The sequence below is a fragment of the Bubalus kerabau genome, chromosome 8, assembly GCF_029407905.1.
Source record: "Bubalus kerabau isolate K-KA32 ecotype Philippines breed swamp buffalo chromosome 8, PCC_UOA_SB_1v2, whole genome shotgun sequence".
NCBI lineage: Eukaryota > Metazoa > Chordata > Mammalia > Artiodactyla > Bovidae > Bubalus > Bubalus kerabau.
Genome location: NC_073631.1, coordinates 24,995,072 through 25,009,457, shown reverse-complemented (window position 1 = coordinate 25,009,457; position 14,386 = coordinate 24,995,072). Strand labels below are relative to the sequence as shown.

General features: G+C 37.2%; 1 protein-coding gene across 4 annotated transcripts in view; it reads left to right on the top strand.

The window, feature by feature from the left end:
* ETV1 (ETS variant transcription factor 1) overlaps positions 1-14,386 on the top strand; it is a 98,534-nt gene that overhangs the window by 56,082 nt on the left and 28,066 nt on the right. For 2 of the 4 annotated variants that reach the window (XM_055589887.1, XM_055589885.1), the window contains 2 exons: positions 429-617; positions 4,972-5,219. In XM_055589887.1, coding sequence (XP_055445862.1) covers positions 429-617; positions 4,972-5,219 — 437 coding nt within the window. Of the gene's footprint in view, positions 1-428; positions 618-4,971; positions 5,220-8,190; positions 8,258-11,077; positions 11,106-14,386 lie in introns of those variants that run through there. The other 2 variants (XM_055589888.1, XM_055589890.1) reach the window with 2 other exon arrangements.

The window sequence follows — 14,386 nt, the reverse complement described above, 5'->3', positions numbered from 1 at the left end:
GTAGTTCAGTGGTTAAAACTCCACACTTGCAATGCAGGGAGCATAAGTTCGATCCTTCCTAGGATCCTGCATGTCTCACAGTGTGGCCAAAAAAAAAAACAACGAAGAATAGATGGAAATAATGTTACTGCTTTTGCTGACAGAGATTTTCCTTATGTTATGTTGTTTGTATATGTATTAAAAATAGATGGTTTATATTTATGCTGTTTCCAAGTGATACATTATCCTATTTTCTGTTTTAAGTGTGTGGCTGTTTTGATGATTACATGTTTTGGAATTGCAAAAACCAAAAGCCATACCATTCTAAGCTTCCTTAGGACTTTAGCCTGAAATATTGTTTTCTTTCCTTGAACTGTTTTGGTGGGGGGAACGGAGTTTTAATTTTTCCCAAGAAGCATACATTCTCTCTTCTCTTGTCTCTTGGGTAGTGCCTATGATCAGAAGCCACAAGTGGGAATGAGGCCCTCCAACCCCCCAACACCATCCAGCACTCCAGTGTCCCCCCTGCACCATGCATCTCCCAACTCAGCTCACACTTCAAAGCCTGACCGCGCCTTCCCAGCTCACCTCCCTCCATCGCAGCCCATCCAAGACAGCAGCTACCCCATGGATCACAGGTAAAGTGCAAGTACCTTAAAAAAAAAGGTTATTGGAATATAGTTGATTTACAATGTGTGTGTTAGTTTCTGCTATACAGCAAAGTGAATCAGTTATACATATATCTACTCTTTTTTTGATTCTTTTCCCATATAGGTCACTACAGAGTATTGAGTAGAGTTTCCAGTGCTATGAAATATATCCTTATTAGTTATCTATTTTATCAATGGTAGTGTGCATATGTCAATCCCAATCTCCCAATTTATTCCTCCCTACCCCTTATCCCTTGGTAACTGCAAGTACCATTTAAAAAAAAAACAAAAACAACAAAGCAAAACTGTTTTTAGCATTCTTGGAAGAAATTCCTTTTACCACTTCCTAGGACCTATAGTAAATTCAAGGCGAGTACATTAATTTTGCACATCTGTGCAAAATATTTTTAGAGTTTGCTCTGTCTTTAGCTATAAATAATTTGTGGAGAAGGTCATTTGTAAACATTCCTTTATAAACATTTAAATTGGTTGCTAAAATGGAAAATTAATCTATATACTGACATTTGAACATTTCCCTTTCTCTTTGCTTGAATTAAATTGCTTCACTTAAACTTTAAATCAGATCATCCCATTTTTATGAGCATATGTGTGTACTTGAAAAATAAAGTTAGGAGACTAATTTTAGTAGATGGCTTATGGAATTAGGTTCTTTACCTTAGACTGACTGGTTTAGCTGTACATAGTTTTCCAGAAGAGAACTTATATGACAGAACTCTCTTTCCTCCTTTGCAAGTGATGGATATTTAATGTCAGTAGATGCATGACCCTGAACACTGAGAATATAACATTAAAGTGATAGAGACTGAATTAGTATTACTTAGAAAGGAACAAGGCAAGACACAACATAGAGAATATCCTATGTCAGGTAATTCTCAACTCTTAGAGATTTAAAAATTTGTGTTTAAATAAAATATTGAAGGACCCTTAGAGGCCTTAATAATACAACTTAAAAACACAGTTCAGTTGTATACAGCATTTCTTTTTTTCCCCTTCTACCCTGTACTTATGTAGAACAAGTGGTGTGTTGGTAAATGGTTAACAATAGGATCTATGGAAGAAAACCCAAAAGACATTGATCTTTAGCATTTGATGAGTCTGTGATGTAAATATTGCCCCCATGGCAGATTCCAAGCTATCAGTATGACAACCCTGAATGTGGAATTGGAAAGAGATGTATAGTAACATGCCATGAAATAGTAGTATTTCTATCAAACAGATACAACAGGCATAATCTTGAGAGCATGATTAGTATGATGTTGTTGTTCAGTTGCTCAGTTCTGTCTGACTGTTTGCGACCCCATAGACTGCAGCATGCCATGCTCCTCTGTCCATGGAATTCTCCAGGCAAGAATACTGGAGTGGGTTGCCATTCACTTTCCCAGGGGATCTTCCCAACCGAGGGATTGAACCCAGGTCTCCTGCATTGCAGGCAGATTCTTTACCTTCTGAGACACCAGAGAACCCCAAATTTAACAATAAGCCTGTGCAAAGGGGTTCTGACACAGCATTATAAAAATAGCTCAGCCAAAGGAATCCTCCAGATCAGCAAAGGAAACCCAAAGATGGGCTGAAAATAAGGGAATACTCAGCTCTGCTTTTTATAGATTATTTAATGGGACTCAATCTCAATTTCAGTCACTCTTCTGATATGAAAGGATAAGATGAAAGCATTCTTTCCAGCATGAAACCAAGTAATAATGTTTCTACCTTGGTTTCCATCCCTGTGTCCTCTGGTGCTTTGGTTATGAAACGCTGTCCATTATCTTTTTCTTCTCACCCTGTGGACCTGAGACTTTCTCAGAGTGTAATGGTATGAGCATCTGTGTAAACAGTTTTGTAAATACAGATGAAAGAAATCTTATTGCCGGGTGGGCCATTAAACAGATGCACATTGTGTAGGACTGATGGGGGGATAGAGAGGACGATGCAGAAAAAAGCAAGTTTTGTTTTGTCTACTTCTGGGGACTTCCCAGAGTTCTTGGTACCAAGCCTCTCACCCCTCAGACGAGGGTCAGAATTAGAGGTGGAACGGTTGGCGCTCTCTGAAGTTCTCTCTTACGGAAGGTGACTGCTAAACAAGCAGTGTGGCTGTTTTTAGGTGACCTAACTAGAGCTGCCATAGCCAAATCCATTTGAGCGTCTCTACTTGAAGTCAAATATTTGAGACTGCGAACAGCCGGCCCGGAACTAAGAGAGGGAAGCTCAGGTCTTTTCCCAGTGTCCCCCGCGGAGCGTGGAGGCCAGTACCAGCTGGCCCATCCCAGGAAAATCTCTGAAGCCGTATGTTTCTGAGGAGGATTTCTTGGAGAGCTCTCGCCAACAAATGACAGTCCCTCAGTTATAAATGGCAAATTTGCTCTGGGAACAGATCCTGTCCCCAAATAGCCCCCTCCAGCCCAGCACCCAACCTCTCTCAGGGAACACTTCATGGCCAACTGGGCTGCACCCCACTTCCTCTCCTCTGCCTCTCTCTGCTCCTCGGTCCAGCCCTTTGCCACTTTTCCCTGAACCCACTGTGCAGGAGTCCTGTCTCTTTTTCTCTGTTTCCCACCACTTAGATGCTGTTTTTCTATACCCAAAAGTTCATCAGCGTGCTCTCCTTACCCATGCACTCTCTTCCAGAAGCTTCTGAGTCCATTTCTCTTTACCATCAGTCATAAGAACGTCCCCACAAACTTGTAGTTATCTTAGGAAGCATATGTGTGTTGATATATGCATGGTCCTCAGTGAGTAACAACTGGAATCACGTTGACTCCTGCAAACAAATGGCTTGACTTTTTTTTAAAAAAAAAAAACAAAGCTTTTAACAGAAGTATTATTAACTTCCTTGTGTGGCTTCCCAAGTGAGCAAGAGTTCTTATTTTAACTTCAAGTTACCATTTTCCGATTCACTCCTTGACAGTTCTTAATGATAATTTCTGTTTCTTTTTTTGGCTAATGAAATAAGCAAGAGAAGGGAAATGAATGCAGTGCCAGTCAGCCTAACTGTTTGGCAATATCTGAGTTTCTAAGTTGGTTTTCTGCAGGTGTAGTTGGAATTTCAGTGCTTTTCATGGCAGCTGGTGAGGCTAGAGTTAAATCACAGGGTGGAGTGTTCTGAGAAACGCTAAAGCAATCGCTCCACCATTCTTTTGCTTTTCCCTTGTTTTCATTTAACGTTACCAAAATTAAATGTTAACTCTCCAAATTAAAGTCACAGGAATGCTTTTAGAAGGGTGCAGGGGAATTAATAGGCATACATTTGCTCATAGGAATGTCAGATAGGTTATTTTTAAGCACTCCTGGGCATTTTAGAGCACTTTTAAATCTTTAATTAATCCACATCTTTGTGGTGGGTCAATGGTATTAGGATGAGATGCGCAGAACTGAATGATGATGTGATGAGCCAGTTAGTACAGTAGATAACCAAGAAGGAAGGAGTGTAGAAACTCACCGGCAGCCTTCTGCCAAGGCCTTGGAGCTTCCACATGACCTAACATCATGACGTGTTGCAACGCTATGTGATGCATGCATGTTCTTTCCATCTTCAGAGGGCTGCTGTAATATTTTATGCTTATTTTTATCGACCTTATATTTTGTCTGAAGCTCTCGGAAGCCAGTGTGTTCTGTGTTGCTGTTTTGACAGTAAAGAAGTGGTCTTTAAAAACTAGCTTGGATTTCATTCTCTATAATATTGCCCAGTTTAATTTCTCATTAGAATACAGTGTTCTTTAGGACATTGTTGAAGATGTAAGAGTCCCACCCATTTGAAAAGAAAGCCATTCCTTTCTTCTTTCCTCAGTAATTGATGATAAGAAATGGAAAACCATTAAGGAGGTTTTTATTTGGTTGATTTTTTGTTTGTTGATTAGCTTGATAACAATTAAAAGATAGAGGATGCAATTTGAGATCAGATTCTTTCCAGAGTCTCTGTTTTGCTTTTTTTTCCTTGTCTATAATTATTTTAACTCACTTCATAAGGAAATTTGGTGAGCTACCAAGTTGATTTCTCACTGGGCATTTTAACTGTCAGGGTATGTATTTCTTGCAAATGCTACATTGCTCTCCTTAGCCTTACTTGAGGCACACCTTTAACTTCTGGTAATACACTGAAATGGTGCTGAATGGAACTAATTAGAAGAGGAACACAAGGTGTATTATGATTAGTAAGCGTATTGCTACTGACCCAGGAAGGAGAAATCTCATCTTCATTGAAGATTTACACTTTGGGTCAGTCAGCTGGTGTCATGTTCACTAACTAAGCAGTTAAAAATTGTGCCAGTATTTTTAAAGGCTATTTCTCGTTACCTTTTTATTTGAAATATGCTCTCTTATTTCCCAGATTTCGCCGCCAACTTTCTGAACCCTGTAATTCCTTTCCTCCTTTGCCAACAATGCCAAGGGAAGGACGTCCCATGTACCAACGGCAGATGTCTGAGCCAAACATCCCCTTCCCACCTCAAGGCTTTAAGCAGGAGTACCACGACCCAGTGTATGAACACAACACCATGGTTGGTGGTGCAGCCAGCCAAAGCTTCCCCCCTCCTCTGATGATTAAACAGGAGCCCAGAGATTTTGCATACGATTCAGGTAGGCCTGTGCTTTAAGTTACATTTATGATATCTTTTCACTTGCTTGTTGCTTTCATTAGTGTTGGCTGCAGGTTAGGTGGCTCCTGACCATTTTTTGGTTGAAACTTTCTGATTTATTCCTTCTTTGAATCTTTCTCTTTATGTGAAGAGTTGGACTATCAAACCATTTTGGCATGAGTCGATGGCTGAAATAGTGTCTAGGAATGAAACCTATTTGAGGAAAAGTACAATTTGTAAAATTAAGCTCTCCTATCTCAGGCCAGGAGAGTAACAGGATTGTTCTTTTCTAAATTCTGGGCTTTTTTTTCCCATTTGCTCCTGTGGCATTATTTAATGACAATATTTACAGAAAGTAATATTCTGTACTAACTTATTGCTTATTAACTATTTTTTTCTTTGTTGGTATGGCAAGATTCCAAGGCAAGAATAAGAATTCTTCTATATTGGACAAAGAATAGCAAAAATAGCAATAATAAAGCTTAGCTGTTGTCTCACTGAGCCAGAAAGGCCCTGCTAAGTATGTCAAAGTGGAGAATTGGGTTACCTGGAAATAAAGACCATTTTTGTCTATTGTTAATGTTGCCAAAAACTTTGCCAATATTCAACCTTGAGAACTCAGAAAAATTACATAATCTGTATTCATTTTATTTTACAAAATGAATTGAATACATTCAAAATGAATCACATTCAAAATACATTTACGAAATGAATTGTCTTACATTCAAACAAAATGAATTTGTTTTACAAAATGAATACATTTTTCAAAATCAAGACACCTGCCTTTCAGAAATCTTGGGAATTTTGAAAAATAGTATGAAATAAAAGCTAATGCTTCTAAGAAGGGCACCAGGCAAAAAAATTGCTAACATTATTGTAAGCATGATCAATAGATGGTTGTAGACTTAAAAATATTTGAAAGCAAAGTGACTTCCTTTCATGTGGAAAAAAGTTATGGATATTCTTTATGAAGGAACAATTGCTTCTCTAGGCATAACTCTGCTGAGTTTTTCTATCAGTTCCACTTGATGAAGGAAAACTGTCTCCTGGTCTTGCTTCCTTGTCTTAAGTTAACTTGGATAAAGTTACCTATTTTATTATAAACTGATCTTAAAGCTCAGCAAGAAGGAGCCCTACTGAGAGCCTCCTTCCGGCCATCCTTTTCTCATTGGACAACAAGTTCAAAGAACTTAGAGGAATTTCTGCTGAGAGACTCGGACTCTACTTCTAGAAGGTACACTAGCTACCCAGGACCCATGCCTTCCCTGCCCAGTCAGCCCTGAATCTACTTCCAGGACCGGAGCAAGTTCATCCCAGGCCTGGTTTTCCAGGCAGAACACATTGCTCCTGTGTATACCTCTTAAGTCCAAGGAGGTGGCCAACGGGCAGCTGTTTGTGAGAGGATGAGGATGGAGCTTGGTTGTACCCATAGGTTTGGTGTGTGAGGCTCCTGTGGTATGGAGCAGTGTGGGCTTGAGGGATATAGGAAGTAAGGCAGGAAATGGGGTGGGCTGGGGTCTGAAAACTGAAAACTGGCTCCATACCATTTTCTCTTTCAGTTCTCATTCTAGAAATTTCCCCAAAGTCTAGGTTTGACCTGGCCTTCCTAGTTGCTATGTTATCACATTTTCAAATAGGAGGAGAGAACATATTTATTTATAAGTTTGTTTGATTCATAGTTTTAAAAGTTTTTTTTAAAGATGTTTTTGGTATGGACCATTTTAAAAATCTCTATTGAATTTGTTACAAGATTGCTTTTGTTTCATGTTTTGGTTTCTTGGCTGCCAGGCATCTGGAATCTTAGTTTCCCAACCAGGGATCAAACCTGCACCCCTTGCACTGAAAGGCAAAGTCTTAACCATTGGACCACCAGGGAAATCCCCATATAGTTCTAAACATTTAAACATATGACGTGAGGGACTTTCTTTGAATGCTTGTCCCAGACCCTGTAATTTCAAGACCAACCTACAATGTACCATAGTGGTTATAGTTTAGAACCTTTTATATTTGTCCATGCTTTATGTGCATAATTAAGAACCCTGTACTACCATCGGCTTTATTATAGATAAGGTTCATTTTTTTCTGTAAATTTCTAATCCTGTTAACTGATGTTATCCTGATTCTCCAAACCTCATTTTAATTTGCTACACAGTTTTTTGAATTCATTGTGATTTCAAGAAACTTTGCAGGTAAATGATTTAAACTAGCCCAAATAATTGGTTCAGAAGGAACTGCAGGGCATAGCATTTTTAGAAATTTGTTCATGTTTTCTAGAAATGATTTTATATCTCAGAAAGATTATAATTGGAATCATTTTCTTGATTCTTTGGTTTTCCATCTATTTATATTATTATATGTAAATATGCATATATTTATATTAATACAACATTCTTCTTATATTTATATCATATATAAAATCATATATAACATGGTATTGAGAATGTGTAACTTTTCTTAAAAAGATGTGAACCAAATAAAAAGATTTAAGTAATCCAATGAGGGGAAAAAAAAAAAAAAGAAGAACTGATACTATGAGGTTTAATTGCTTTAGTTTTGGGCCATATGTAATATAGAGTTCTAAGTCAGTTGCTGTCTGGCCCTCAGAGGCACAGATTCAGTTACTTATAACCAAAAAAGGATAGTCCATGCTTTAGCTCAGCCTGCTATCATCAGATACCATCAATTGGAAAGCTTAAACAGCAGACATTTAACTCTCACAGTTCTATAGGCTGGAAAGTCCAAGATCAAAACTGCCAGCAGATTCATTTCCTGATGAGTCTTCTCTTCCTGGCTTGCAGATTGCTACTTACTCACGGTGTCATCAAGTAACAGAGAAAGACAGAGCTCTCCTCTCTCTTTCTCTTCCTTTAAAGATACTAATTCCACCATGAGGGCCCCACCCTCATGGCCTGGTCTTATTCTAATTACCTCTCCAAGCTCTCCTCTCCAAATACCGTCATGTTAAGCATTAAGGCTTCACAATAAATTTTAGGGAACTTGATCATTCAGTCCATAAAGAGTGCGTATCCTGTTTTAAAGGTACGTAGGGCATCTTTTTTTGTAAGTTACCATATACCTTGCAAATGACTTCTGGAATATTTGTTTAATATTTAAGAAGTTGTTAATGTATGTTACTTTCTCTCCTCTAAATTATATTTCAAGTTGTTAAAGTTGGACAGTACCTTTGAATTCTAATTTCAATATTGCCAATAAGATACAGTTCAGTTTTGCTTGAATAAATAGTAAAATAAATAGTTCAGTAGTAAAGTTACATCTTCTGAACGGATGTGGTCTGAAGGACTGTAGTAACTGTAACCAGGGCTGATGAAAAATTAACCTGTGCCTTTCAGAATGTGCTATACTGACCACCCACTTGCTGCAATTAGGTTGACACATCTGCATATGTCCTTCATTGCTGTCACGAGTATGATCTCCAGATATTTTGTTTTATTGTCTTTAGTTCTTTCATCCTCGCTGGCAATTTATTAATCTTTTTTTAGAAAATATAATGTATTTATCCCTGAATTATTGAGTGCTTAGTTCACTTACTGATGTGGAACAAATAGCACATTAGAAAATACTCTATGTAATCTAAAGACAATGCGAGAAACATTTCATAATCCTTTTATTCAGCATCTATGATCCACAGATTGTCCTTTAAGAAGGCCTCTAGAACTCTTCATTGCTTAATTCAATATAACATAAATGTTGTGAAAATAAAAGAAGCTTTGTAAGTGAAAAGGCAACATGATTATGCTCTAATAAAGCCTGACATTAATTATGACATGGGAAATGGAAGGTCTATTAGTCATAATTATAATTACAGGAATGCAATTTCAACTGCTGAGTATTTAAGCTAAAAATTACAAAATATTATGTTAGTAGAGTAGAACTTTTTATGAAGAGAAAGGGAAAAAAACTTACATCAGAGGACTCTGAAAAGATAGAAAACAATTGCTATTTAGGGCCAATTTGATGAACCAGTACAATATGATCATGATTATAATATTAAGTTCTCAACAGTCCAGTACAATAATAGATGTAATTATCTATTATTGTTGTTTTCCTTCTCTGTTTCTCTAGCCTGATATCGCTGCACAAAGCAGGGACACAGGCTTTTTGTTGGTTGGTTGGGTTTTACTGAATCCAATCTGATTTCTTCTTTTTTTGCCCCTGTGGCTGAGTTCAAAAGAATTGAGTAAGCACTGTGCTTCATATGGATACAGTGCTCTATTTAAATAAAATTGTGGCTGTTTTCCCGTTTTCATACTCGCAGATGAGGTTTTGCAGATTCTGAATGCCCAATGAGGTAAATATTTTAGATATTTGCAACAACATATTTTGTTAGAATTTATGTGTTCATTGACTGGTCTTTTGTTTTGGTTTTGGATAGCTAAGGGTAGTATTTTTAGGAGGGTGGTGAACACATGAAACTAAAGTTTAACTCAAGAAAATATCAGCACAAAATGTTCATACACTTTGATCAGCTATTTTCACTGTCAGAAAATTATCTTATGGAAGGGGAGACACATGATGAATATTTAGTGGTGGAGGTATATCATAGAGTAATTGGTAATGTAAGTTATGGCTCTCAATAGCAAATATTATGCAGTCATTAGAAGCCAGACTTTTAATAATATTTAATGAAATGAGACTATTACATAAAAAAATTATACACGTCAAGTGTGGCTCAGGCAAAAATAAGACCCAGTATAGAAACACTGTAGCACTATATAGGCAGTGATATTATAGTCAGTATCTACTTTGTCTATAAAGTGCTTTGTCTTTTAATTATGCTTAGTACAGCTTTTCTAATCAGACAGAGTATTAAATTGTCAAGTATCAACCAATTTAGAGTTGAAAAAGAGAAGTGTCCAAGTTAATCATATCAGTCCTATAAGTAAAAAGAACACTAAATAAAGAAGGACATAGTCTCATTTGTTGCAAACCTGGCTTTGTATTCCTTTGTTTCCAGGGCTGCCTTAGAGAGGGAGGAGAATGAGTATGATACCTGGTAGGTTTCAGGTTCATCCCTGCGCTGTGCTTGAAGCCCCATTATTTAATGCTGCTATGTTACTTGCATTTGGGCGTGGTGACTAAAAATCTTAACCCAGTAGTTGATTGAAGAGGTGATACATTAATAAAGTGTTTTTAACACTCCGGGCCTATTCTGTTACTTTAATTAATTTGAAAAGCTGCCTCCCCACCATGTGCTGGAGCAGTTTTAGCCAGAAGCTGGGAATGAAGAAGGGAAAGAACTTTCAGAGACAGGAAGAAGTGTTTCTGAAATAAGAAAATGGGGGAAAGTACATGCTTGTAGCTTTAGGAGGGAAGGAAGTAGTTGTAGAGGGTAGGGGAGAAAGCTGGAATCATGTTTTCTAAAGAAAAGGTTTCTGTATTTTGTAATTGTTTTTTAAGGTCATTGTGTTTTTTAGGGTCATTCCTTCTGGTACTGATGAGTCCTTCTTTCAGTTTGGAGGCATGTCATATGTATGTGTTGGCAAATGCGGCATTATTTTCAATTGGGAAATTGACACAAATAGTTGTTTCATAGAATCATAAGTCTTTAAGCTCATGAAAGCTCTTGGGGATCACCTCATTGAAATTCCTTCTTTACACTCCACTGTAGAGATAAAATGTCCAAGTCTCATTCACGTTAACTACCATCACTTGCACAGTTCTCCTGTGAAGCAGCCAAAACTAGAACTTATTCTTAGTGTACAGTTTACAGTCTTTCTATATAATTGTCCAAAGTAAAGTTTTTAATTCATAATTTGTTAGATGTATTATTTATTCTTTTCTCTAATTTTAGCCTGAATATTTGCATATGATTTTGAAAAGCTCTACATGATGCAGGGCAATGAAAGCATTTGCATTAAAACCTAAGGTATGCTTTTTCTAATTTGAAGGTATTCATTTCATGTTAGATAGTACTCAAATTTTATTCTGATTGTTAGGTACTCACTGTTGTAAGACAGGAAAATATAAAACCTCAAATGATATTTTGGATTAAAATGTGTTCTGTCTCCTTTTTAAAAATGCACCATGCTGCTAAGTCGCTTCAGCGTGTCTGACTCTGTGCAACCCCATAGACAGCAGCCAACCAGGCTCCCCCGTCCCTAGGATTCTCCAGGCAAGAACACTGGAGTGGGTTGCCATTATGCACCATAAACATTATCAAAATTTGAGATTGTCAGATAAGTGACTTTTCCTAATAGTTCTGAAAAAGGATGAATGATAATTAGAAGGAAAAGTAACAAATCAGTGTCATCAGTTCAGTCGCTCAGTCATGTCTGACTCTGCGACCCGATGAATTGCAGCACACCAGGCCTCCCTGTCCATCACCAACTCCCGGAGTTCACCCAAACTCAGGTCCATCGAGTCGGTGATGCCATCCAGCCATCTCAGCCTCTGTCGTCCCCTTCTCCTCCTGCCCCCAATCCCTCCCAGCATCAGTCTTTTCCAATGAGTCAACTCTTCGCAGGAGGTGGCCAAGTATTGGAGTTTCAGCTTTAGCATCATTTCTTCCAAAGAACACATCATAGCCAGCTCTAAAATTCTTTGATTATGTAAACTTTGAATTTGTCTGAGTGTTCTTTCTTATTGCACTTCACTCTGTTAAAAACACTTGATCACTTGATGGCTTAAAATACAAGCATCATTTTCAAACTGGTGTCAGCTCAATCTATTTTTTAGTAGAAAACTTATGAAGAACTGAAATATGTAAAGAAAGCTTACATTTGGAAAAATAAGATGGGCCTTTTCTCACTTCCAATTTTAAATCCAAGCAACCCTTTCTACGTTCTCCATATACTTCTTCATCATCTAAGGACTTTATTGAAGGCCAGTAGACAAACCTTCAAATTTAGAGAATAATTATCTGTTCTTAGCATGTATAAAAATTATATGTAGGCAGAGAAATGATCAAATAAATGCAAAATACTTAGCTCATGTTAAATATGTTAAAAACTAGAAATGTGTTTAACTTTCAACTGTTAGAACTGACAAATATATCTGGTAGTCACATAGGCCCAAGCTGGTACTGCAGTCATCAGAGTTAAATAGTCTTGGGTTTCTGAAATGGTGAGAGAAAATTTTTATGTTGTAAATGTTATTCTATGTTTTGCTGTGTTGATGGGTACTCATCTTAAATAGCAAAGAAAATAGTGAAGTAATTCCTAACACTGCTCTTAGTGAGCATTCTTGGAGTTTTTCTTGTAAAATTTAGAATATGATTTTAAATTTATGGGATGAAATCAATAGCTAGTAGAGCAAGAAAAAGGTAATTATTTTCTGCAGCCACATAGAAATATGAGTAAATAGTGCTTTATTTTGGGTTGAAGATGATTTGTCAGGGCCTCATCAACTGGTTCAACTTGCTCAAAATTAAAAATAGACAATTCAGAAGGCTAAATTTACTCAGTAGTTGATTTCTAAATTATTACTATTATGATTGTTACTACTACTATACTACTACTACTGTAGTAATATCTCAGGAATTCTGTCATCAGGATATCTTTTTTTATTTTAATGATTCCTGATTATTTACTTTATAAGAGGAGATATGTATTTGAGGGAAATTGGCCTCATATATGTTTTATGATAAATATTCTTACATGCTTAATGAACAGTTGATCCATACGTAAGTAAACAACCAAAAATATTATTCAAGAAATAACAAGGAGTGGAGTGAAGGCAAAAGAAAACTGTTGAAAATGCTAATTAGATTTAGATGGAACAGTGAGAATAGAAGTAAGGGCTCCTGATACTCGGAGACGGCGATGCACCCCACTCCAGTAGTCTTGCCTGGAAAATCCCATGGATGGAGGAGCCTGGTAGGCTGCAGTCCATGGGGTCGCTAAGAGTCGGACACGACTGAGTGACTTCACTTTTACTTTTCACTTTCATGCATTGGAGAAGGAAATGGCAACCCACTCCAGTGTTCTTGCCTGGAGAATCCCAGGGACGGGGGAGCCTGGTGGGCTGCCGTCTATGGGGTCGCACAGACACGACTGAAGCGACTTAGCAGCAGCTCCTGATACTTATTTTACACTTTCAGGTCTGCCATAAAGCTTTGTCATTTCCAAAATGGAAGGCCTCAAGACAGATAATTATAATTCTAATTTTTAAAAATACGAAATATGACGTTTGTAAATATTCAGCTTTACTTCATCATTTTTACTTACCTATCTTTGAACCACCATGGAAACTAGTTCTAGATACTGAAGTTTTTTTTAAGCCTTGAAAAAAGAATATTATTCAGGAATTAGTAATTGAATATATATTGACTCTTCAGCAGTCTTGTTCTGTTCTGTATTTTCTGTGGATGACATGTTGTAGGTTTCCTTATCATCTCTCCTGGCTATGTCAAGTATTCTAATTTTAGTTCAAAGTTAAATATGCTGGTAACTTTATTTATTTACTATCATTTTATTTGGCAGATATTAGAAATTAGGAGATAAATATTAAATTATTATAACATCATATTAGCAAATCTTGCACACATTTAAAACCAAAGACCATGCATTTTTCGTGTTTCTTCTCATTCCTTCTTCTGTAAGCATAGTGAAGATTCCTTGAGAAATCAGTTAAAGATCTATCCAGGGATTGTTGACTGCAACCAGTTCGCAAAATGGCTTCAGGTCACTGGAAGAAAGAAGTATTTTCTTCCCTTCAGGGTCAAGGACCAAGTTACAGATGGCTGATAAAACCCATGATATGTTTTGACAGTATTTGGTAGAGGACTGAGTCTTTACAAATTGTTCCCATAATTGCTCATAAATAGCTTTTTTCCCTCCTAAAAACTCTAGATATTTTTAAGTATTACCATCTTTAGTAATTTCCAGTGTAGTGATGATTATGGTTCCATGAACTTTGGCTTTTTGTACCTGATATTTAACACTCCCAAAGGCCAAGCGTTGGCCCTACTCCATGACAGAGCATCGTTTGCTTATGGTCACATTTTCTCCTGAAACAAGGCAACTGATTTTTTTTCCCTCTTAACATTAAAACTGTCACTCGAAGAATTGGAAAATCACTTGGGAATTTAAAGGAATGAGTTATTGGATTGTTCAGAAAATGGTAACATCTTACCTGTTTCCCTGACATCCAAAGATAATTTTCTTTTATTCAGCCAGTAATTTGTGGATTAGTAGGTCACATAATCTC